This window comes from Pygocentrus nattereri, chromosome 4 (genome assembly GCF_015220715.1).
Source record: "Pygocentrus nattereri isolate fPygNat1 chromosome 4, fPygNat1.pri, whole genome shotgun sequence".
Lineage (NCBI taxonomy): Eukaryota > Metazoa > Chordata > Actinopteri > Characiformes > Serrasalmidae > Pygocentrus > Pygocentrus nattereri.
In genome coordinates this window covers 8,451,154-8,476,873 of record NC_051214.1, presented here as the reverse complement: position 1 = coordinate 8,476,873, position 25,720 = coordinate 8,451,154, and the positions used below count along the sequence as shown (strand labels likewise).

The 25,720-nt window shown below is 40.5% G+C and overlaps 3 protein-coding genes across 4 annotated transcripts; all 3 read right to left on the bottom strand.

The window, feature by feature from the left end:
• Positions 1-970: 970 nt before the first annotated feature.
• Positions 971-5,267, bottom strand: LOC108427528 (tripartite motif-containing protein 16-like). The gene is made up of 6 exons (XM_017697745.2): positions 4,637-5,267; positions 3,906-4,001; positions 3,236-3,469; positions 2,596-2,755; positions 2,032-2,088; positions 971-1,628 (listed from the first exon to the last, which is right to left on the bottom strand). Exons 1-6 carry the CDS (start codon positions 5,216-5,218, stop codon positions 1,093-1,095), a joined length of 1,665 nt encoding a protein of 554 aa, XP_017553234.2. The 5' UTR covers positions 5,219-5,267; the 3' UTR covers positions 971-1,092.
• Positions 5,268-8,868: 3,601 nt separating this feature from the next.
• On the bottom strand, positions 8,869-15,411 carry LOC108427529 (E3 ubiquitin/ISG15 ligase TRIM25-like). Its single transcript, XM_017697746.2, has 6 exons — positions 14,780-15,411; positions 14,206-14,301; positions 13,773-14,006; positions 13,259-13,418; positions 10,237-10,293; positions 8,869-9,950 (listed from the first exon to the last, which is right to left on the bottom strand). Exons 1-6 carry the CDS (start codon positions 15,359-15,361, stop codon positions 9,427-9,429), a joined length of 1,653 nt encoding a protein of 550 aa, XP_017553235.2. The 5' UTR covers positions 15,362-15,411; the 3' UTR covers positions 8,869-9,426.
• Positions 15,412-15,919: 508 nt separating this feature from the next.
• On the bottom strand, positions 15,920-21,759 carry LOC108427474 (E3 ubiquitin-protein ligase TRIM47-like). 2 transcript variants are annotated; one of them, XM_017697661.2, is made up of 6 exons: positions 21,124-21,759; positions 20,766-20,861; positions 20,446-20,679; positions 20,133-20,286; positions 18,633-18,683; positions 15,920-17,389 (listed from the first exon to the last, which is right to left on the bottom strand). In XM_017697661.2, exons 1-6 carry the CDS (start codon positions 21,703-21,705, stop codon positions 16,854-16,856), a joined length of 1,653 nt encoding a protein of 550 aa, XP_017553150.1. In that variant the 5' UTR covers positions 21,706-21,759; the 3' UTR covers positions 15,920-16,853. The 2 variants fall into 2 exon arrangements, with proteins under 2 accessions (XP_017553150.1, XP_037393547.1); XM_037537650.1 differs by having other exon boundaries at positions 17,199-17,389; positions 18,599-18,683.
• Between the last annotated feature and the right edge of the window lie 3,961 nt (positions 21,760-25,720).

Below are 25,720 nucleotides of genomic sequence, written 5' to 3'. Positions count from 1 at the left end.
ATGGTACTTTTTAGAGTATAATTAAATCAAAGTACTTTTACTTTGCTACTTTAATTTTCCCAACAATTACAGTGTATAAATAAACTGAGTATCAGCTTTGACAGCAATATGAACGAAGCATGATTAAATTTAAAAGATTAATCAATCAAAAAACAGCAGCTCTGGCAGGAAAAACTTTACTGGAGCAGGACAGAGGAGAACTGAACCAGCATACAGGAGGAACAGACCGTGTCCAAACGGTCATCTGTATTCATTTTCACGTTAATTAAAGAAAGCAGCGTAATTATCAGTGGCGAAACACAAAACCTGCTGAGATCTGCATTCACTACTCGGCTCCATCCTGAGGGAGCATTACCTGAGCTAGCTGGTCCGAACTAAGCAGGTTCCATGCTTGCGGGTTTCTTCTTTCCTTTATAATGGTTTTGTTTATTACACTAGAAATCTGCGTATATTTTATTACAAGTGCCTTTCAGCTGCTTTAATTAACAGGTGTCACCCATAGCCTACAATTAACCCGTTTATACAGCCGAGTTTAGCTGCTGTTTTGGAGTTCAAGTCCTTTATGGCTGTGATACTATAAATCTAGTCTAATACAGGCTCTTCATCAACTCTGCAATGTCGTTATTTAGGCTGACTGGCCTGATCTGATCCCTCCTCATCTCTCTCTGTCTCTGTCTGATCTAGAAGATGAGCTTTGAGCTCCAGCTGCTGTGACTGCAGTGGATTACAATAAGGTGAGCTGTAAAATCTTTTTTTTTTTTAGGAAAGATAGAATTTTAGAGTAATGTGGTGATATTAAAATGTTTTTGTAATGTATGAAGTCTAGATTTATTACTGTTCCACTATACAAATTTTCATTATTTAATGTAAATAGTCAAGTTACATCATTACATTAGATTTTCCAGGTTTGAGTTTGCATTTGTTTTGCAGTCCCTCATTTTCTTGATGACAAAAAGATACTTAAACCATCCACAGGATGAATCTTTTATTTTTTATTTTGTGGAGAGAATGTACAACAACATTTCATCAAAATCCATCTTGACATTGTCCTCTGATGGACAGAAAAAGTGGTATGGATTTAAAGTTTAAAAGTCACTCTGAATGGCATAAAGTCACGCTGCATACAAAAGAAGCAAGCCAGAATCCAGCATAGAGAGGCTGAGTGAAGGTGGTGTGGACTGTGTGTAGGAGGGTCATGGTGTCAGAGACGCTGTAGAAGGACAGAGTTCCTGCACTGTGATCCACATACACTCCTATTCTGGAGGAGGATGGGGCTGAGATCTTAGTCTCAGTGCTGTTGTGCCAGAAAGAGAGAGTAGAACCACAGCGAAGACTCCAGGACTGACTGTTGCGTCCAAACTTACTGTCATTACCTCGTCCTTTCCTGCTGATCCCTTTATATGACACAGATAAGTACACACATCCCGAAACTTCACTGCTCCACTCAACCTCCCAGTAACAGCGTCCGCTCACGCTCTCCTTACTCAGAACCTGCCACCAGTGGTTAAATCTCTCTGGATGGTTGGAGTACGGCTGGACATGCTTACTGTATCTCACCACTCTGTTCTCCTCAGACAGAATGAGGTGATGATGTGCTGTGTTGAGATCCAAGGTCAGTGGACAGTAATCTACAGAAGAAGGAGAGTTGAGTTTATACTAATAGATTGTACTTCTAGTTTTTCAAACATGTGACTGTGTTTGTAGACTTTCTTCATCCAAGAAATTCTTCCACACTGATGCTTTTCTTTACCACTATACATCCTTTAACTGCTGCTGCACTCCGCACTTTAGACTCCTACTTTGCACAGTGTAAAGGTTACATGTGTGTTGGTAGGAATGTATGTTTTATTTATTATTTATTTTTGTATTTTATTTCTTTTTCTATTTATTTTACTCACTATATGTGAATGTCTGTCTGATACTGTGCACTGTGAGCTCCTGTAACCAAAACCAAATTCCTTGTATGTGTAGCACACCTGGCCAATAAAGCTTGACTCTGATGATATCTAGGTGTGTGTGTGTGTTACATACACTGTAGAAAGTCTTCTCTAGTTTGTGGTTCTGAGAGTAAGATCTGAACTGCTGCAGCTGTGGAGACACAACACAATGAAGAATGAGCAGCTACAGCACAAAGATTCAAACGAGATTACAGGACTTTCTCATTTTCATGTTCAATAACAGCAGAACTGGAGCCACTTATCGATTCATCCAGTTTTCTATGGACATTTCATGGACTAAAAGTGAACAAGCCATAAGCAACAATAAGAGAATAAGCAGGATTAAAAAAAAAAAATCCATTTCTGTTTAACTAAGTTTAAAAAGGTCTTAAGGCTTTGCAGCCCCCCTGACACAAACAGAAACTGTCATAGATTAATTATAATTATTTATTCCTTTATTAAAAGGACGGCTGTAGAACTTGCTGGTTGTACTGATTAGCAGCTCAAATGCTGTGTGCATCGCTCACATCATGCAGGGTTAGTGTATGTGTAATAGGCCGTGCAAGTGACGTTGCTAAACCACGATTTCTGAATGTGTGCGTTTGAGGGGATTCTGTTGACCAAGCATCATATTTCACAGCAGGACAGCTCCACTTACCATGTGGAGAGATTCTGTTGAACGTCTCTTCACAGAATTCCTCCAGTTGCTTCTTCAGGTCACACAGAGATTTGCTCACTTTATCAAATGAGGGATGTTGACTGATAGTGATGTTGGGTGAGTCTTCAGATCCAGAAGAGACACAAAGAGACTGGAGACTCTATGAAAACAGAAATAAAGAACATGTACAAAATATATATAACAGATGAAAATAAAATGTTCTTAAATAATATCCACAGGATGCCCTTTATAATTATATTCTAAAACAAATTTGGAGGCTTTAACGTAAAGTTAGTGTTCAGGCTTTAAAATCCTGAGTTATTTAAACTTCAAATAAGTCATTTACAGGCCATAAAACAGATTCCTGTTCTGTTAACTTACTATTTAAAGTTCAATTAACTCAAAAATTTAATGCAGCCTAAACAACAATTTAAATTAAAACCTAATGTGTTTTACAGTGTATGGTGTTTACAGCATCTTCATTATTGCCTTTATTTTATTACTGAACAGAAATTATGCAGAAAAATAAGAGTAACTGGGCTATAAATATATTTAATGTAGAAATAGAATAAATGTAATAAAACGTTTAAAAGCAACACATTCCTCTGTCTATCAGTATATTTCTCCAGATGTTTGTTACCTGGAGGAAATGGATGTGATCCTCTGTGTGTGAAAGCTGCTCCAGCTCAGTGTCTCTCGTCTTTAGATCAGCGATCTCCTGCTCCAGCTGTTCAATGAGCTCTTCAGCTCCACTCAGTTCAGTCTTCTCCTGAGCTCTGATCAGCTCTGTTACCTCAGAGCGCTTTTTCTCAATGGAGCAGATCAGCTCAGTGAAGATCCTCTCACTGTCCTCCACTGCTGTCTGTGCAGAGCTCTGGTAGGACACACACAGACCAGATGGAGGTCCATTTAAAGATCAACTATCATTCACTTTCTACCTGAGTCTGTAGATCACCTGAAGGAGGGGGAAAACTCTGAGTACTTGGGCTGGAGTTCTGAGCTTTTGCCTGTAGCAAGAAGGCCAGACCCTCCCTCATAGGTGTAGAAGGATGTAGGACTGAGGAACTAGGAGGAGATGGGGTTGCACTAGGGATTGAGAACCCTTCATGAATTTTGTAGGGTTTGAATTGGAAGAAGGGGTTTCAAGCATGTTTGTCCCTTCAATTATAATATAACTACATTTATTGTCCACATTGAGGCTGTTTAGGAACCCAAAGTGTCCCAACTGAGGTCTCCTCACTGACTGACTGGAGGAGAGTCTGACTGGGGTGTGAAGTGGCTGCTCCAGCAGATCTCTGCTCACTACTCACCTTAATAGTGTTCACAGCCTGTTTCAGCTCCTGCAGCTTCTTCTCTTTCTCCTGGATTCTCTGCTGGGATTCACTCTGCATCTCCTTTAACTGACTCTGTGAACAAATACAATTCACTGAGGTGAATTTTGATCCCGAGTGTTTTGTAATGGTGGCAGCTGAAGAGTTAAATTTCACTCTTGTTTCTACAGAACATTCACACTCATATGAGCTCTATAAAGCTCTGAGAATGCTGGAAGGTGGGTGTTGGCTGGTTTAATGTTCATGGACTGGTTTGAATAGTTTTGTGGTTTATTTATTAGCGATGCTGTGAAGGTGTAGGAACAAACTCTTCGGTGACACCCGTCTCTTGCATAAAAAGATGTTTATTAGCCCTGAGAGGTCCCCTAACCCCATATATGGCATTGTTATCATTCAGGGGGGCCCCTTTCCTGACCAGACACCTCCTGCATCAGCTCCACTGAAACCCTGTGGTCCTACTACCATTTCAGTCAGAGGCCCACAGAATAAACTCAACCAGGATCTACACAGTATAATAACCAATATAATAGAAATTAATGTTACAACTATAGAATTAATAAGATCCAATGCACCACAGTTTCTTACCAACAGTCAGTACAAATAAACTTTCTGTAAAATTCCATACTGACAGAGCAGTTAAAGTCACAGTGTAAACCATCCAACTCATTAACAATTACCACAAATTAGTTCTGAAAGATTATATTTCTCACCTGTTTCTCGGTTCTTTCTGCTACAGCTGAGACTGAATCGTGGCCTTTGTGTTGATCCAACATGCACAAGTAACAGATGCATGTTTGGTCAGTACGACAGTAGATCTCGATCAGTTTGTCGTGCTGAGAGCAGATCTTCTCTCGTAGTCGCGTGGAAGCTTTGACCAGCTTGTGGTTTTCCCAGGAAGGAACTTCGTAGTGAGGCTTGAGATGAGTTTCACAAAAGGAGGCCAAACACGTCAGACAGGACTTGATGGCTTTGAGTTTTCTCCCAGTGCAGAAATCACAGTCCACATCTCCAGGTCCAGCGTACCAGTGAGCAGGAGAAGCTCGGAGTTCTGTCTTCTTCAGTTTCTCCACCACTTCAGCCAGCATGTTGTTTCTGCGTAGAACAGGCTTCAGAGTGAAAGTCTCTCTGCACTGGGGGCAGCTGTAGACCCCCCTCTGATCCTCCTGATCCCAGTGTCCACTAATACACACCATACAGTAACTGTGACCACAGGGAATAGCCACTGGATCCTTCAGCAGATCCAGACAGACTGGACAGCTGAACTGGTCCTGATCTACTGAAATACTGGCCATTTTCCTGCCCTCAGACTGAGAGAGAGCAGCTCTCTGAGATCAGCTTCACTTCCCCTGAGCTGAGTAGGAGTGGCTTCATGATTCTGCAGGTCAGAGAGCAGAGAGAGAGGGCGGAGCCAAATACATGCAGTTGCATCACTAAAGGAGAACAGTTGAGCTCTATGATAGTAAGAGAGACTTCTATTGGTACAATCAGAAAGAAAGTGGTTTATTATTTGTGGCTGTTTACAGCATTTCTTGATTTTGCTCGTTGCTGAAAATGTTCCAGAAGACTGGGGTTGGTCTGCTAAGCCACTTCATCCACCAGAGGGAGGCACAGAGCCACTCCACCATGATTAGGGGCAATCAGTGGCACCTATTCCTCCTGTATTTAAGGAAAAGCCCGCCAGCACCTTTCAGCTCATCCTTGCAGTCTCTTTTCAGAGTGTGCTACAAGTCTAAGCTGGTAATTTGCTGAAGCCCCTCACATTTTTCTCCTGGGTCTCCCTTCTTACTTTTCTTGACTGTGTCAGGCTGAACCCCTCAAGTCTTCCTCTCATGCTTTCTCTGGCTGTTCGTCCTGGTCTTTTCTTGCATCTGTTTGTGGGGATTTAAAAACAAAAGTACCACTTAGAAAAAGTGCTGAGCTCTTCCTGTTCTTGGTGTCATCCATTTCCAGGGTTTATCCCTTGATGTCTTTGTTCCTTTCTTTCCGGTCATTCCTTTGTTTGGGAAACTCATTTTGACTTTTGTCTCCTTTTTGTTTTCAGCTCTCGCGTTTCAAATATTCACCATTGCCCCCGGTTGTCATGCCCCCACTTTGTGCTGACTCTTGTTCGTGAACAGCTCTGCACTTCAGTCTTTTCCTCATATACTTAGTTGGTACCTCACTCAGTTTATACTGGTTCCCTATAAAAAGGGCTCCAGGTGTGAATCCACTGTTGGCTGAGCTGCACGTTCACACACAAATGAAGTGATGCCTGACAGGGACCCACTGTTTGTCTTTGTACTTGAATTCTGCCCATATCTGTAAGACCTGTACACATCAGTACTGTAGGGAGCACCACATGAAGATGCTGTAATTTAAGCTTCAAATGTGCAGCTGCTTTAAATAAAAATATCTGCTTTTAAGTGATACTTTATTAAGCCCACAAGCAGGGAAGTTCCACCTCCGCATTTAACCCATCTGTGAAGTGAAACACCACATGCACACTAGTGAATAGACACACGCACAAGGGGGTGGACGAAGTACACAAATCATGTACTTGAGTTAAATTAGAGATACCCAAGGTAAAATATTACTCCAGTAAAAGTAGAAGTTCTTACTCTAGACCTCAACTTGAGTAAAAGTACAAAAGTATTTGGCTTCAAATGTACTTAAGTATCGAAAGTAAAAGTACTAAAAGAGTCATTCTGGCTCTGATGTCCTGTTATCATTTTTATAACAAGACTCGCTTCATGAACTCATTTCAGGTGAAAGTCCTCCAGCGTCTCTCTTGGTAAACCAGTCTTTTAATAGACCGTCATTAATTAGTGACGCTGACGTCTATTAAAATGATCATAAACACAAAACACTGAAGGTAAACAGTTTCCATCAGGGAGAACCGAGTGGCTCTGAAATCACTTTATACACACAAGCAAAGTTTCAGTTTCAGATTACTTTGTAAATTTGTTACAAGCTGAAAGAAAAACTTGCTTTAAACTCAGAATCACAAATAAGTTTTCCTTTACTGTATTGATCTGTAGGTCCTGTTCATAAACATAAACTAACTGAAACTTATTTACTATAAAATGAAAGTGTTTGTATGAATTCAGAAAAAAAGAAACATGTCAGTCACGACTGCATATGTCTACATATTTCTATATTGTGGTCTATTTACACAAAGTTAGGTTAGTTCATCATTTAGGTGACGGATATGCTCCCAAAATTTTTACGCTGCTGCACTGACGTTGAACCGTGTGCTGCACTGGGTCGGTATGACCAACAGGTCAAAACAAGCTCAGAACAAAGTGTCCGCTGTGCCCTGATTGGTGCTCTTACTTTGCACTTCTTTTGTTTTGACATGTTATGTTTTTATACACACAAAAACCAAAAGAAACAACAAATTTCTCCTAATGTAGTAAAAAGTGAGATATTTGACTTTGAAATGTAGTGGAGTCAAAAGTAAAAAGTCGCCCAAAATGGAAATACTTAAGTAAAGTACAGATACACGAAAAAACTACTTAATTACAGAAACTAATTACATTTATTTAGTTACTGTCCACCACTGAAGTTCACTCTTATTTCTAGAGAACATTCATACTCATATGAGCTCTATAAAGCTCTGAGAATGCTAGAAGGTGGGTGGTGGCTGGTTTAATGTTCACTGAGTGGTTTAACTAGTTTCTTACCAACAGTCAGTACAAATAAAGTTTCTGCATCACTTCCATACTGATAGAGCAGTTAAAGTCACAGTTTAAATCATCCAACTCATTAACAGAGCAAATCCAGTTTCAGTTCATTATTACCACAAATTAGTTCTGAAAGATTATATTTCTCACCTGTCTCCCAGTTCTCTCTGCTACAGCTACAACCGTATCGTGGCCTTTGTGTTCGTGCATCGTACACAAGTAAAAGATGCATGTTTGGTCAGTACGACAGTAGATCTCGATCAGTTTGTCGTGCTGAGAGCAGATCTTCTCTCGTAGTCGTGTGGAAGCTTTGACCAGCTTGAAGGAACTTCGTAGTGATGCTTGAGATGAGTTTCACAAAAGGAGGCCAAACACGTCAGACAGGACTTGATGGCTTTGAGTTTTCTCCCAGTGCAGAAATCACAGTCCACATCTCCAGGTCCAGCGTACCAGTGAGCAGGAGAAGCTCGGAGTTCTGTCTTCTTCAGTTTCTCCACCACTTCAGCCAGCATGTTGTTTCTGCGTAGAACAGGCCTCGGAGTGAAAGTCTCTCTGCACTGGAGGCAGCTGTAGACCCCCCTCTGATCATCCTGATCCCAGTGTCTGTTAATACACACCATACAATAACTGTGACCACAGGGAATAGCCACTGGATCCTTCAGCAGATCCAGACAGACTGGACAGCTGAACTGGTCCTGATCTACTGAAATACTGGCCATTTTCCTGCCCTCAGACTGAGCGAGAGCAGCTCTCTGAGATCAGTTTTGTAGTAGGAGTGGCTTCATGATTCTTCAATTCAGAGAGCAGAGAGAGAGGATGGAGCCAAACAGGCTGTTACATCACAGCTGTGCAAAATTGAGAGAAAGTTTTATTGGTAGAATCAGAAAGAGGTTAACTGGTTTATAGTTAGTGGCTGTTACTAAGTAACATTCCTTTTGAACTTGTCTTCACATTCCTCTTCATGTCTTTGTATAGGTAATCCCCTCCTTTGCAAAATGATGTAATCTGCTCTCATTCATCATCAAAAAGTCTTCATAAGACAGGATACAGTTTTATATAAATCCCTGTAGGCATCACAGCATGACGACACTGTGAATCATGAAGATGCTTGCTACAGAGCTGTAAGCTTCAAGTTCACAAGCTGCTTTAGGCAAAGTTTGTGCTTGTAACATACTTTAATTGCTGTACAGACAGATCAAACCAATTTCTGAGAGGCAACATTGGACCAGATACCTACAGAGATACATCTGTACATCTACAAATAATCATTAAGACCCAGACACAGTAGCATTTGCTGAAGTTTAATCATTCAAGGAATGAAGGAAAAGTCCTAAATATTAGCTCCACAGGTTCTCAGTTCTGGTCCTGAGTGATACCTCATCTGCACAGTTTAGTGGGTTTCCTTATTTAACACAACATATATAGTTCATCAGCTGACCATCAAGACCACCAGGTGTTGAATCAGGTGCAATAGAGCAACAGAAGCACTGAACTGGAAAGGATTCGCATCAAAAAGGCATAAAATAAATTTAAGGTGTCACATGAGAGGATTGTGGTATGTTGAGGATGAATATGAAGCTGCATTAGAACAGCACGTTCTCTGTGTTCACTATGAATGATTGTGCTGGATTAAGGAGCTTTAATGAAGTCCGAACCAACCGTCACTGTATTCTGATGCATGAATGACACTGACAGTCAGATGACTTTTGAAAAACTGTTCCACGAATTAGTTTTCTGATGACAAGTTTTATCCCTTAGACGTTTAGACTTTTACTTTCGTTCTACAGACATTCAATTTACACGATTGTTTAAATGCAACTGCAAAATTACATAATGTGTTAACAATTGCATAATGTTACAGTTGATTCACCAGATAACCTAAATCCGGCGTAGAGAGGCTTAGTGAAGGTGGTGTGGACTGTGTGTAGGAGGGTCATGGTGTCAGAGACGCTGTAGAAGGACAGAGTTCCTGCACTGTGATCCACATACACTCCTATTCTGGAGGAGGATGGGGCTGAGAGCTTAGTCTCAATGTTGTTGTGATAGAAAGAAAGAGAGGAAGAACAGTAAAGACTCCAGGACTGATTGTTGTGTCCCAACCAGCTCTCATTACCCTCTCCTTTCCTGCTGATCCCTTTATATGAGACTGATATGTACACATATGTCCCCTCGCGCCACTCAACCTCCCAGTAGCAGCGTCCGCTCACACTCTCCTTACACAGAACCTGCAGCCAGTAATCAAATCTCTCTGGATGGTCAGAGTACAGCTGGACATTTTTACTGCATCTGGCCACTCTGTCCTCATTAGACAGGACAAAGCACTCATGTGCTGTGTTGGGATCCAGAGTCAAATGACAGAAATCTAAAGAAAAAGAAGAGTGTAGTTTATGCTCATTGGATGATCTTAGACTATAGAAAAAGTGTTTCTACACTTTAAAGTCAGTCATTTCCTTCAATCCCGTTACACTTTAGTCATGAATTTACATGGACAATGAAGATTTAGCTAAATACACACATCGAGCAGACACTAAAAACGATCAGACAGTGAAAGTTCAAGCTATACATTGCACTGATTTTTACTGAAACAGGTTATATTTACAGGCTTGTATAAATGTATCTGTGTGTGTGTGTGTGTGTGTGTTACATACACTGTAGAAAGTCTTCTCTGGTTTGTGGTTCTGAGAGTAAGATCTGAACTGCTGCAGCTGTGGAGACACAACACAATGAAGAATGAGCAGCTACAGCACAAAGATTCAAACGAGATTACAGGATTTTCTCATTCAATAATAGCAGAGCTGGGACCACTTTACTGTTTACTATGGAGTTTGAGTCCTTGCTTCAGCTCTGAGCACTAAAAGAAACCAATTTTTACGTTCCTTACTTCAGTACTGACACTGAAAACCTAAGCAGATGTGATGTGGACTGTGATTTACAGCTGCAGTACAGCTGGGGGGGCTTGGGGGGGTGGTTGTTGTGATTCAAAACCACAGTCCACTCACCAGGCTTTTGGATTAGCATCAATCAACAATAATTTGTGAGTTCAGACCGTGCCTTCAACATGGTGGTAGTATGAGGGAAGACTGATTCAGGGAGCGGGCAGAACTTGGGCTGGAGTTCTTGGCAGCTTCTGCCTGTAGTTGGAAGTCCAGACCCCCCCCCTCATAGCTGCAGTAGAACTGATAGAGGACTAAGGAACAGGGATGAGATGTAGGGATTATGAACACTATGTCACAGGAACGGAAGTTAAAGATGTAAATTTATAGGGCGTTAGATTGGAAGAAGGACGGTTTCTTCAAACTTCTGTTATATAACTACATTAATAAACCTTACTTGGTAAACCAAAAGAAGAAAAAAGAGGTTAACAGTTTGAGCTTAACTACTCATGTCGCTGATCCTCAGCCAAATCCACTCCATGAGACAAAATCAAACGCATATCTTCACTATTATTTTATTTTACAGCAGCTCATGGTGCAAATGAGGGTCTATAAAGAGTCAGGCGTAAGAACAGGCAGATTATGCTGACAGTGCAGTGCAGACGTGTTGCTAGAAGAGGAAGAAAGCAAGCTCTGTCCATGAATTTCCTGGTTTCATCATAGAATGTGTTCCCAGCAGCAGCCATAGTTCATTTGGACTGGACCACAGATCAGCTGTACGTTCCAGACCTGAGGACAGGTGAAGAATCTACAGATGTCAAAACAGAGTGAACTGAAAAAAAGCTTGGTAAGTCCACATCAAACAAGGTAGGTGTGAAAGCACCCCGAGAAACTTCTCCATCTCTGGCTTGCTAACTGTTTGCATCACACGCCGGCGGCTGAGTTGCCTCAGACTGATCATGTTTATTTAGACTACTCCTGCTGTTATTTATAACCTTGTTAATTATCAAGGTTAATCTTTTTTACATTTATGTTTTTATGACTTTAATGCTACCGGCCCACTACAAACTACTGCCTCCCCATAGTCCAGGCCTGCAGACCACCACAGGGTGCCTGCCGGCCCACAGGTTGCGAAACCCTGCATTAAAGCTTTATCACTGCCTTTGTCACAAACAGAAACTGTCCTAGATACAGTGCTGTAAAGAAGTATGTCCCCCTCACCTGATTTCTTCTATTCTTGCTAATTTGTCACATTTAAATGTTTCAGATCATCCATCTCTTTTTAATATAATATGTGGTGTGGAGAGGCAGGGCCACTGCCTTTTCCCACCGCATGACGTGTGCTCCTCCTATGATCGTGCACAGCTGCGCTGAATCTGAGGAGGGGCCCAGATGTCTTTAAAAAACGAGCTCTCTCTGAGGAGAGAGAGGATGTTGGCCTGTAAGCCACAAGCCAGAGAGGCGGTGAGAAGGCCTGAAAAGAGGGAGACTCAAGGACTTTATAAAGAAGGCTAAGTACACTGTGGTTAAGTGTTGGTTTGGTTTCTCTTGCTGGTTGTCTGTGTGTGTGAGCACTTGTTTGGTCAGTGTGTGTTGGCCTCTCCCCCCCGGGCCACAAACATAAAGAACACATGAGTAGACACAAAATATAGCTCTTTAATGATCATTACATATTCATAACGTATATTACCAATGTGAAAAAGGTAATCGCCCCCTAACAAAAACAAAAAAGAGATCACATCAATCTCGTTTTGAAAGAACTGCACTGGCTGCCTGTGTCATTCAGGATATACTTCAAGGTTCTGCTACTAGTCTTTAAAGCTCAAAGCAACCCTAAAGCACCTGGTAACATCTCAGAGTGTCTGTCTGTTTATGTTCCAGCACGTAATCTAAGATCTGCGGACTGTGGCCTTCTACAGACACCCTCTGTACAACACAGAAAACATGGAGAGGCTATTGCAGTTAGTACGCTTATAAACTGGTACTTATAAAGATGGTTGAGTGTGAAAATCCCAGCAGATCAGCAGTTTCTGAAATACTCAGACCAGCCCGTCTGGCACCAACAACCACGCCACGTTCAAAGTCACTTAAATCCCCTTTCTTCCCCGTTCTGATGCTCGGTCTGCACTTCAGCAAGTTGTCTTGACCACCACTACATGCCTAAATGCATTGAGTTGCGGCCATGTGATTGGCTGATTAGCTATTTGTGTTAACAAGCAATTGAACAAATTGAATTGAATAAAGTGGCAGAGTGAGTGTAAATTACCCAGTAGGTAAATTAGGCTTGATAGAACAGCACAGTCACAAGTCAGAAAGCAGCTGAGGGTAAACAAGTGTATAGTGCTCTTTTATAAAGTATGTTTCATTGAGTAAAATAGCAGATTTGACTATCCATTCAAACATGATGTTTGATGAAAATGAATGAATTATCAGTGATGTCACAATTGGCCCCTCCCAGTCCTCCATGTGCTTTTGTTTACTTATGGTCTTGTCCATGTGCTTCCTTGTTTTGATTCTTCCCTGTCTTGTCCCCTTGTTTCCAGACCCTGCCCTTGATTGTCCTCACCTCTGTATTATTAACCCCCTTGTTAACCACCTGTGTCTTGTTAACCTGTTCTAGTATTTAAACCCTGTGTATTACAGAACGTGTGGAACTCAACACAAAGTTAAAGCTAAAACACTAAATTGTGGAGTGCTGTGTCCACCAGATATGCACTCCACACACCCCACTTGTCCCTGCTGCTCAGCAAACAGAGACATCCAACATCATATTTCACAGCAGGACAGCTCCTCTTACCATGTGGAGAGATTCTGTTGAGTGTCACTTCACAGAATTCCTCCAGTTGCTTCTTCAGATCACACAGAGATTTGCTCACTTTATCAAATGAGAGATGTTGACTGATGAAGATGTTGGGTGAGTCTTCAGATCCAGAAGAGACACAAAGAGACGGGAGACTCTATGAAAAGCAATAAAGAATGTATAGAAAAATATAAAACAGATGAAAATAACCAAGTACTCTCAAATATCCACAGGTTATCCTGAGTTATTTGAACTTCAGGTAAGACGTTTATAGGGCATAAAACAGAGCAAGAATCAAAATTTTAACTCAAAATTTTAATGCAGCCTAAACAACAACTTTTTAAATTAATGTGTTTATTACAGTGTATGGTGTGCACAGTATCTTTATTATTGCCTTTTTTTGATTACTGAGCTGAAACTATGCAGATAAATAAAAAAAGTGGGCTATGAATGCAAATGTAATCAGTATATAAAGAAAGTTATATCTATCTATATATATGGTGGTTGTTACCTGGAGGAAATGGATGTGATCCTCTGTGTGTGAAAGCTGCTCCAGTTCAGTGTCTCTCGTCTTTAGATCAGCGATCTCCTGCTCCAGCTGTTCAATGAGCTCTTCAGCTCCACTCAGTTCAGTCTTCTCCTGAGCTCTGATCAGCTCTGTTACCTCAGAGCGCTTTTTCTCAATGGAGCAGATCAGCTCAGTGAAGATCCTCTCACTGTCCTCCACTGCTGTCTGTGCAGAGCTCTGGTAGGACACACAGACCAGATGAAAATCCATTTGAAGATGAATTATCATTAACTTCTACTGTAATCCATGGATCACTTATTGTCCACTTTATGGCTGTGTAGCATCTCAAAGTGTCTTAAGAGTGGTCTCATTACTTTAGGAGAGTCTGACTAAGGTGTGAAGTGGCTGCTCCAGCAGATCTCTGCTCACTACTCACCTTAATAGTGTTCACAGCCTGTTTCAGCTCCTGCAGCTTCTTCTCTTTCTCCTGGATTCTCTGCTGAGATTTCCCCCGTATTTCCTTTAACTGACTCTGTGTGCACATATTGTACCACTAAGCTGAAGAGATGGAAGCTGGGTGATTGAAAAGATCAGCTCAGTAAACCTCTTTTCAACATTAGTATGTAGTTCACAGCTGAGTTACAGATGCAGTTCAGTGCAAACAACAGAGCTGCCAATTCTCTGGGGAGGACTCTGTATGACCACTGCTGTAAAATCCCTCAAAGTTCATTCATACATACCCTCAAAACAGCCAACACAGCTGACATTCTGCACTTTAACTGGGTAGAAACGGTTTCATTTTAAACGCATTGTGCTGAATTACACAACCAACACAACACAAACTGCTCCATTAGTTTACTTACAGACTTCTCTGTGAGTAGTTAAGCTCATTTATAACAGGTGTGCTCTTCTATATTCAAAACACTGCAGTTAATGATTAAAAATCTTATTTAATATCTGAGTTATTATGTTTGACGAATATGTAATCAATAATTTATAAAGGAACTGACCTGTTTCTCGGTTCTTTCTGCTGCAGCTGAGACTGTCCTGTGGCTGTTGTGTTGATCCAACATGCACAAATAACAGATGCATGTTTGGTCAGTACGACAGTAGATCTCGATCAGTTTGTCGTGCTGAGAGCAGATCTTCTCTTGTAGTCTTGGGGAGGCGATGACCAGCTTGTGGTTTTTCCAGGAAGGAACTTCGTAGTGAGGCTTGAGATGAGTTTCACAAAAGGAGGCCAAACATGTCAGACAGGACTTGATGGCTTTGAGTTTTCTCCCAGTGCAGAAATCACACTCCACATCTCCAGGTCCAGCGTACCAGTGAGCAGGAGAAGCTCGGAGTTCTGTCTTCTTCAGTTTCTCCACCACGTCAGCCAGCATGTTGTTTCTGCGTAGAACAGGCCTCGGAGTGAAAGTCTCTCTGCACTGGGGGCAGCTGTAGACCCCCCTCTGATCATCCTGATCCCAGCATCCGTTAATACACACCATACAGTAACTGTGACCACAGGGAATAGCCACTGGATCCTTCAGCAGATCCAGACAGACTGGACAGCTGAACTGGTCCTGATCTACTGAAATACTGGCCATTTTCCTGCCTTCAGACTGAGAGAGAGAGCAGCTCTCTGAGATCAGCTTCACTTCCCGTGAGCTGAGTAGGAGTGGCTTCATGATTCTGCAGTTTAGAGAGGCCGGAGCCAAACAGGCTGTTACACTGAAGGAGAACAGCTGAGCTGTATGATAGTGAGAGACAGTTCTATCGGTACAGCGTGAACCAGTGAAACTGGGTTATAATTTGTGGCTGTTTACAACATTTCTTGCTATTCCTCTTTTCAGAAAAATATTGTTTTATCTCATCTTTCCTGCAGAAATGACAGCTGAAGCCTGCCAGGGTTCCAGTCTTTCTCTCCTTGTACTGGAATCTCCCTCGTCTGTAAAACATTTTCATATCAGCTCTGTTTGTATCACCACATGAAGATACTGTGATTTTTCATTTTTACTTTCGAAAAAGCTTCAAATGTGCATAAACTGCTTTAAGTTAAAAATATCTGCTTATAACTCACTTTAATTGTTGTTACACTTAATCACTAGAAGAGAGACTAAAGGCCTTTAAATGATCTCTGAAGGACAACACTGGACCAGCACTGAAGTCAAAGTTTATTGCTGTATATATACAGATAAACACCATCATTCTACACATATACAGTAAATGCAGACACGGTAGCATTTTTGGAACTTTATTAAAGAAAAGAATTAATATACTAAATATTGCAGAGTCAAACAATGTTAGTGTCACATAGTAATAAATATACAATATTTACCTATAACACTGAGTGTAATTGAACCTCTCTGTTGTTTTCAGTGTATCACAGAGACTCAGCAATATAGATACAAAAGCAGTTCTGCAGTGATTTCCAGGTTCAGCCCTACAGGAACCCAGTCACGTCATCAGCTAATGATCAAGTCCTTCTAGAGCTGAATCAGGTGTGATGGAGCAGGAATAAATTAAACTGTGCAGTACAGGTGGACTACAGGACCTTAGTGGAAACACTCATCTAGAAGATGAGATTTGAGCTCCAGCTGGAAGACTGCAGTGCATTACAATGAGGTGAGCTGTAACACATTTTGGAAAGATAGAATTTTAGAGTAATGTGGTGATTTAAAATGTTCTCGTAATGTAAGGAAGTCTAGATTCTTTACTGTCATTCTACTATACATCACTCCTACGAAGTTGGGATGCTGTGTGAAATGTAAATAAAAACAGAATGCAATGATTTGCAAATCTCAGAGTCCCACATCTTATTCACAATAGAACATAGAGCACATATCAAATGTTGAAAGTGAGATGTTTTACCATTTCATGAAAAATTAAAATAAAAGAGGTTTTAATTTGAATTTGTGTTGCAGTCCCTACTTTCCCTACTGATGTAAAAAAAAAAAAGATTTTTCAAATTTAATCACGATAATTGTCCTATGACAAACAGAAAAGTGGTACCAATGAAAAGTTTTAGGCTTTGGAAATTCACTTTCAACAGAATTGTTCCCATAGTTTCACTGAGCTGCGAGAGATAAACAAAGATATTCATTTTGAATTCCGTAAAGTCGCGCTGCATACAGAAAAAGGAAGCCTGAATCCAGCATAGAGAGGCTGAGTGAAGGTGGTGTGGACTGTGTGTAGGAGGGTCATGGTGTCAGAGACGCTGTAGAAGGACAGAGTTCCTGCACTGTGATCCACATACACTCCTATTCTGGAGGAGGACGGGGCTGAGAGCTTAGTCACAGTGTTGTTGTGCCAGAAAGACAGAGTGGAGGAACACAGTAGACTCCAAGACTGATTGTTTCCTCCAAACACACATTCAGTACCTGACCCTTTCCTGCCGATCCCTTTATATGAGACTGATATGTACACACATCCGTATCTCTTACTGCTCCACTCAACCTCCCAGTAGCAGCGTCCGCTCACACTCTGCTCACACAGCACTTGAAATGAATGGTCAAATCTCTCCGGGTGATCACAGTACGGCTGGACATTCTGGCTGTATCTCACCGCTCTGTTCTTCTTAGTCAGAATGAGATTCTTATTCGCAGTGTTGGTATCCAGAGTCAGGTGGCAGTAATCTAGCACGGAAACAAAGATGGAGACGTTTTTAGTTTATACTGATGTTCTTGAAGCTTAACATAAAAGAACGGTGTTTGTATGAATAAAAAAAATCCATTTCAGTTTGTGCTATGAGAAATAGGAATAGAGAAAAAAAAAACAAACAGGCTTAATGATCAGATTTTGATTACTAATTAATATTATTTTTTACTAGTTGATTAGTTCTTCAAAAAATATAAATATTTGAATACTTGACTAGTCACCAGTGGCAAGCCTGGTGGGGCACAATAAACTGTAGGGGCAGCAACCGACTCATCATTGAAATTAAACACAAGGCCAGCATGATTGGGCCCCACAGCTGGTTATCGAAATTGTGTTGAACATATGCAGAGTGCTGTTTTTAACTGCTCGCTTGGTTAGACGAACGCTGACCGACCCCACACTCACCAAACAAAGACTGCTAAGTGAAGTAGGTTGGCTTCTGGCACTTATACGAAACTTTCAGGCATCTAAGCAGTTTTTGAAACAATTTTTATCTCAGCAGTGAGTTTATCACAATACACATTAGAATAAAGTCGTATTCATAATTCAAATAAACATAAAAAAAAAAAAAAAGTAACAAGAATTTCTTGGGTCCATATTTTTCCTAGACACCTTCACAGCCGCCACTGAGACTTGTTAATATCATCAATTACATCATGAGCTCAATTTACTGAAGCACTGATTGGTCTCTCGAAGAGAGGTATGAAAATGGTTAAACAAACATACTAACATCCAGAAAATCACTATTCATATCTATATCTATCTATATCTATATCTATATAATATTCTACACATTTTGTTTATTTAAATATTAACACTTTTCTCAGCAGATAAACACAAACTACACAAACACATAGATTTTGAAAATCTTGGGTGCCTAAGTCCTTCGCACAGTACACATATATATATATGATCACGTCTTGTACTGCTTCACAGGGACATCTGGAGGTGCCCAGCTCCTTTTTGTATAAAGGGGCTGTTTTAATTTGGACTAAGCATTCTGTTTCTCAGCACTTCTCAAAATGTACCCAGTCTGGTCTGCGAGCCTGTATTTCAGCGCGGTCTGCAGTGAAATTTTATCTCATGTAGGATTTCCACACTAATACTTTGCTATTTCTGTTTAGCATGAACAAAACAAGTTTGACTGTTGCCCACAGCACAGTGTAGTGGATTTACCAGTCACCTACCTTATGCAACCAATAATGTTTGTGTTGTACATACACTGTAAAAAGTCTTCTCTGGTTTTTGGTCCTACATTCTGAACTGCTGCACCTGTGGAGACACAATACAAAGATGAGCATCTTGGACAAAAACACAGATTTTCAGTAACGTTTACATTTGTAATGCACAGCCCTGTTTGCACTGTTTTCTCTTTGAAACATTTCCTAAAATGCACAGGTCAGTTTGTACCTGAAAAAAGTATGCAAAGCCAGACTGTATATACTATATGTCACGCTTCCTGGTTCCTGGACACTCATACCATCAAGAACTCTCCCTCTGTCAGTCATAGGACTCCCTCAACCAATCACACTCAAGATCACAGTAACCAGAATTCTAATCGCCACCAGAGCTGGTTTATGAGGAGCCTTATTTATTTAAAACATGTTTCTATTTCTGTTCTTTTCTCTAGATCATGCAACCATCAACCATTAAGCATAAACAATGGTGTCTGACCTGCATGCATGACCTGAAAAATCATATAAATTACAGATTTAAATGTGTATCTGTTTGTTTATTTATTTATAGTGTGCATATACCAAGAATCAACTAAGTCAAACAGTTCTTGAAGTAAGGTCACCGATGGGGATTTTTTGTCCAACATATTTGAACCTTCCAGAATATGCACTGCCTTGCCACTATTGCTTTGTAATTCATTGGGAAACATGCAGGGGAAAGAGAATCTAAGAAAGCAACAAAGAGTGAAAGTAAACTAAGGAAACCGTAAGATAACAAAGAAATAAGACAATTTGCTGATAAACATGGTAAGAAATAGCAGGGCCGACTGAGCAAACAGCAAACAATGCCAAGCAAACACTAGACAAAATACTGGGAAACACCAACACGAAACACCTGGAAGTTTACTGGTACGGGTTAAACAAGAACAGGTGAGGGCAGTGACAAAGGGGCGGAGCTAAGGAGAAACCGGAACAAACAAACAAACAAAAGAATATGGCAGAGAGATGCGGGAAGGAAACTAAAGGGGGAATGGACAGACAACAGCAGAGCAGCGCAGAACGCTACATTTTCATTGGATTCCATGACTTATCTGTCTCTTCTGCTGCTCTTCAGTTTCCCTTTTCCCTTGTTCGTGATATCTGAATCATACGTGACTGATCATAAGTATAAATGTGCACACACTCCTCAAGGCACATTATAATATTTCCAGTTGGCGTTTGAAGTATGTATGTGTGTAGTGAATTAGGTTCTATAGACTATAATGAAGTGCAATCTTGTTCCATCTCAATTGTATACATTTTTAACTAACAATAGATTCGAATGTTTGTACAAAAAGAAGTATTAAATAAAGACAAAACAATAAAACATTGCTCAAAAAATAATCGATAAGATTAATAAGAGGCCTAAAGCAAAGTCCCTAACAGACCTGAATGTTTTTCTGTATCCCAACAGATATTACAGAATGAATAAACTGTGGAGTGCTGTGTCCTCCAGATTTGCAGAGACACCCAACATCATATTTCACAGCAGGACAGCTCCTCTTACCATGTGGAGAGATTCTGCTGAGTGCTTCTTCACAGAATTCCTCCAGTTGCTTCTTCAGATCAGATAGAGATTTGTTCACTTTATCCAATGAGAGACGTTGAGTGATGTTGGGTGAGTCTTCAGATCCAGAAGAGACACAAAGAGACTGGAGACTCTATGAAAACAAAATGCTACAGGCTTAGACAGGCAATATGCATTTCCGTGAAACATATTTCATACTACTATTTGCATTCCTGGTAATTTGCAGTCACAGTAATGCAGTAGAGTACTTAAGGAGATCCAGTCATTTTATATTTCAGACAGCGTTTCTTACCTGGAGGAAATGGATGTGATCCTCTGTGTGTGAAAGCTGCTCCAGCTCAGTGTCTCTCCTCTTTAGATCAGTGATCTCCTGCTCCAGCTGTTCAATGAGCTCTTCAGCTCCACTCAGTTCAGTCTTCTCCTGAGCTCTGATCAGCTCTCTTACCTCAGAGCGCTTTTTCTCAATGGAGCAGATCAGCTCAGTGAAGATCCTCTCACTGTCCTCCACTGCTGTCTGTGCAGAGGTCTGGTAGGACAGACCAGATGGAGCTCCATTTACAGAGGAACTGTCATTCAGTCTCTAGATCACTTTCATCTCTGCTCACTACTCACCTTAATAGTGTTCACAGCCTGTTTCAGCTCCTGCAGCTTCTTCTCCTTTTTCTGGATTATCTTCTGGGATTTACTCTGCATCTCCTTTAACTGACGCTGTGAACAAATACATTTTGTCCAGGTGATGTTTGACTATAACAGCTTTGTAATAATGGCAGCTGAAGAGTTAAAGTTCTCGCCTGACACACAGAATATTGACACTGTTGTAGGAGCACTATAAAGCTGTACAAATGCTGGCCGATGGGTGTTGGCTGGTCAAAAGTTCACTGATTGAGCTTATTGCTTTACTGTTTACACTGTGAAAGTATTTTAGAAGTAAAATCAGCATGAATTAATTCTGAACCACTGTAATTGTCACCTGTCTCCCAGTTCTCTCTGCTACAGCTGCAACTGTATCGTGGCCTTTGTGTTTGTGCATCGTACACAAGTAACAGATGTATCTTTGGTCAGTACGACAGTAGATCTCAATCAGTTTGTCGTGCTGAGAGCAGATCTTCTCTTGTAGTCTTGGGGAGGCGATGACCAGCTTGTGGTTTTTCCAGGAAGGAACTTCATAGTGAGGTTTAAGATGAGTTTCACAAAAGGAGGCCAAACACGTCAGACAGGACTTGAAGGCTTTGAGTTTTCTCCCGGTGCAGAAATCACAGTCCACATCTCCAGGTCCAGCGTACCAGTGAGCAGGAGAAGCTCGGAGTTCTGTCTTCTTCAGTTTCTCCACCACTTCAGCCAGAATGTTGTTTCTGCGTAGAACAGGCCTCGGAGTGAAAGTCTCTCTGCACTGGGGGCAGCTGTAGACCCCCCTCTGATCATCCTGATCCCAGCATCCACTAATACACACCATACAGTAACTGTGACCACAGGGAATAGCCACTGGATCCTTCAGCAGATCCAGACAGACTGGACAGCTGAACTGGTCCTGATCTACTGAAATACTGGCCATTTTCCTGCCCTCAGACTGAGAGAGAGCAGCTCTCTGAGATCAGCTTCACTTCCCGTGAGCTGAGTAGGAGTGGCTTCATGATTCTGCAGGTCAGAGAGCAGAGAGAGAGGGCGGAGCCAAATACATCAAAGGACATCACAGTCAGAAACACATAAACTAAATCATAGCTTGTGGCTGTTTTTAAATAATGTACCTTTGAAACATAGCAGGTGGACTACAGGACTATAGTTTGAAACAATGCTTTTAGAAGATGAGTTTACTGGAAGACTGCAGTGTATTCAGCAGTGTAGTTTTCATAGTCCCAATCCTGATCTACACAGTTTACTGGTTTCACTGCTTTGTGTTTACTGCATCAGCTGATCATCAAGACCTTCCAGTGTTGTATAAGGTAAGCACTATATACTCTCACAAGGAAAGGTTACCTCTCTTGTTTGTTGTCACGATTGGCCCCTCCCAGTCCTGTACATGTTTATGTTTTGGTATAGTCCACGTGCTTCTTTGTTTTGGTATCCGTAGTCCTGCCCCTTGTTTTGTAACTCCGCCCCTGATTGTTTTCACCCCTGTTTTTAAGCCCTGTGTTTGCCCTTTGTTTTCACTGGTCTTTGTTTGCTTTGTTGGTTGTTATGTGCTGTGTTGGATGTTCTGTTTGTTCTGTTCTGTTCTGTTGTAGTCTGGTTTATGTCATTTTTTCCCCCTCGATCTATCCGTATTGGCTCTATGACCCTGGACTGTCTCAACCCTGATTTTGGATTTGCCCTTAATAAATCTCGCTTATCTCCACATATGCGTCCGCCTCCTCGCTCCACATTACATTTGTACTATGACGAGCAAAAATTGTGCTCAGTACCTTTATTTCTGCCAGTGCAGGATCCAAAATTCACTTTAGAACTGGATCTGAATTAAAAGCATTCTGCACAGAAAGGCATCCCAGGAGAAGAGTCTGGTAGGTTGACGAAGAGGCAAGAAGGTGCTTTAGAACAGCAGGTGTTCTCTGTGTTTTCTAGGCTTATAATGGATGAAGAAGCTTCAATGAAGTCTAGACTTACCTTCATTGTATTCAGAGGTACAAAGGACACAATCGGGTGAGCTGTAAAATATTTTGGAAAGAGACAATTTACCAGAATTTGTCAGAGTGATGTGGCAATTTATGTTAAATAGGTGTGATTTATTACTGTCATTCTGCTATACATTTGGTTTACACAATTCTGTAGCCTCTTAAACTCCTTGGAACCACCGGTGGTTCCAAAATGCACTTTGTCATATTCTTCATAGCTTTGACATTTCATGAGCTACGTTCAGAAGCTGGGCGTCGTATGAGGCTGTAACTTCTTCTCTCTAGTCAAATAGATGGTGATGTCATTTTAAACCCTTATAATAAAAGAAGATGAACTCGACCCATTTTTCACCAAATCTGGGCTATAAACTATAAACAGATGGCGTCTTCTCAGTGATAAACTCTGTAAAACTATTTTTATAAAATAAAAAAAGCATCTAATAAAAGAGCTTTTGGTCTCTGAGTAGTGTTCACAGCCTGTTTCACATCCTGCAGCTTCTTCTCTTTCTCCTGGATTTTTTGCTGGTGTTCCCCGTGAATCTTTCTTAGCTGACTCTATGAACAGTTACATTTTGTTCAGTGGATGTTTCTGTAACATTTTCTTGTAAGACTTTCAATGAATCATTTCAAAATGAACATGAACAACCGTAACAGTTTAAATTCTTGCGACTTGCGACTTCTAGCGACCGATCCAGGCAGACTAGACAGCTGAACTGGTCCTGATCTACTGAAATACTGGCCTCTGCCATTTTCTTTCCCTCGCAGACTGAGACATCAGCGGTCTGAGACCAGTTTCATTTTTCCTACGTAGGAGTGACTTCATGGCTCAGAGTGAGAGGCCGGAGGTTGTTTTTTTTTTTATAGTGTTGCACCTTTCTTCATGTCTTATAGAGTTTAATGTTAATTTTACGTAAGTGTAAAGTCGACTACTTGCAATGAAAAGTGTGTGCTTGCTTGGAAAAATGCAGTACAGCAGAATAACAATGCTTATGGAAAAATAGGTGACACTTTCTATGAGTGTCACATTTGTAAGTGTCTATGAACACCTTAATAACATGTTATAATGCATTATAAACATGGTTATAAATATTTATAAAAATTAATTACACAGAATTACACTTTATAGCCATGTTTATTATACATTATGAATAGTTAATATAATGCATTAATAACATATTATACTTTCAGTGCCAAAGAACTCAGTCCCAACTTGTACAGCATAAAGTGAAGACAAATATGAAGTTTATTACACCCTGGGGTTTCCAATATTTTGTTTGAGCGTAAAGTGGAGTGAAGGCCTGGAGAGAGAGAGGCAAGATAGTAAAGTGCTGTCATTGTAATTTGTTCCCTCACTGATTCTAACGTCACGCACTAGAACCCTTCACTCTGTAACACTACACTACAGTAATACTAATTTCTGCTAGCATCCTATTGGATATGCAGTGTTACGTTAGTGCCAGGCTAACGGTGGTGTACATTAACGGTGGTGTACATTGACTTTCCCACGTTGGGTAAAACACTGATGGCAGCACTAGTTTGACATTTGAAGCCTGTAATGAGCTTTATTCTGTATGTTTTAGTGTTTTAGTAAATTCTTCAGTAAACACTTCAACTCGAAGCCTCACTCTTAACACTGGAGGAGGCTTTAGTACAGTGCACTTCACTTTACTCAGAGCAGACAAATACGACTTATGAGGTCTTATAATTTGTTATGAACACTAATTATAATGCACTATGTTAACAATAATGCATAATAAGCACGGCTATAACATGTCATGCATTTTTATTAATATTTATAGCCATGTTTATGATGCCTTATGAATGCATTGTAATATGTTATGAATGTGTTTATAAATGCTTGCAAACAGGACATTCATAGAAAAGTGTTAGCGAAAAAAAATGTTTTAAATTAAAAATGCTTTCTGTTTCTTGTTATTACTGTAAGATTATGGATGAAGATAGGAGTCTATACATTATTAGAATAGATGAACAATTTTTGTTCATCGAGGTACAAAACAATGTAAATGTGCCCTCAAAGGTACTTCAGTGGTTTTAAGAAACAATTGTGAACCTTGAATAATGATTCTCCAGGTGAAATGTACATATTTGTATTTCATAATCTGTTTCGTTTTAAAACAGAACAATAAAATAAAAGGCTTTGAGACGAATAGTTTCAATTGATTATAGTACAATTATGTTCCCTGATTAAAAGTACTGAGATGTACTGATGAGGGGACCACCCTAGAGGCAAGAGTGGTACTGCCCCAGTGACACTTCAATACCTTGATTTCTGAGAGTGTAGGATGTCAGAAAAAAGGGTACATGTTTTATTTAACGGGCACATCATGTCATGAATATGTAAATTGTGATGCAGCCCATGACCCTTTAATGGTTTTCTACAGGTTTAAAAAATGCTTTAAAGAATCTTTGAAAGCTTCTGGATCCCTAACCAGCTCCTCTCAAACTGACATGCACAGAGCTCCTTTCTTCTGCTTTAGGTGTTTCTTTAACAGCTTTGTTATGAAACCTAAATGTAAAGGCAAAATCACAATGGAAAAGGAATAATCACAAGTTCCTCTGTTAGGAAGCTTAAAAAGTGGTGCATAAACAGCCAAGTAAGAGTTTTAAGGACAGACTCATTAATAAGCTGGCTGGTCAACTCACGAACCTAATTTTTACTTTTGAGACAAACGTCTGAAGAGCGCTAGCAGCAAGCGTGGACACTGGTCTACAAGCTTAACTTCTCACCACAGTTATTTAACATAAAATAATAATATATATATATATATTTAGATATATATTTAGATATATGTTTAGGTTTGATAGCGGGGTTCTTTCGGTGGTACAGTTGTAGAGGGTCAGTTGTTACCTTATAATGAATTTCATGAAGTTTTCAGACACTAAGTATTTTTTGGTATGACTGGGTTTCAGTGCTTCATGTTTGCTTCTTGTACAAGTGGT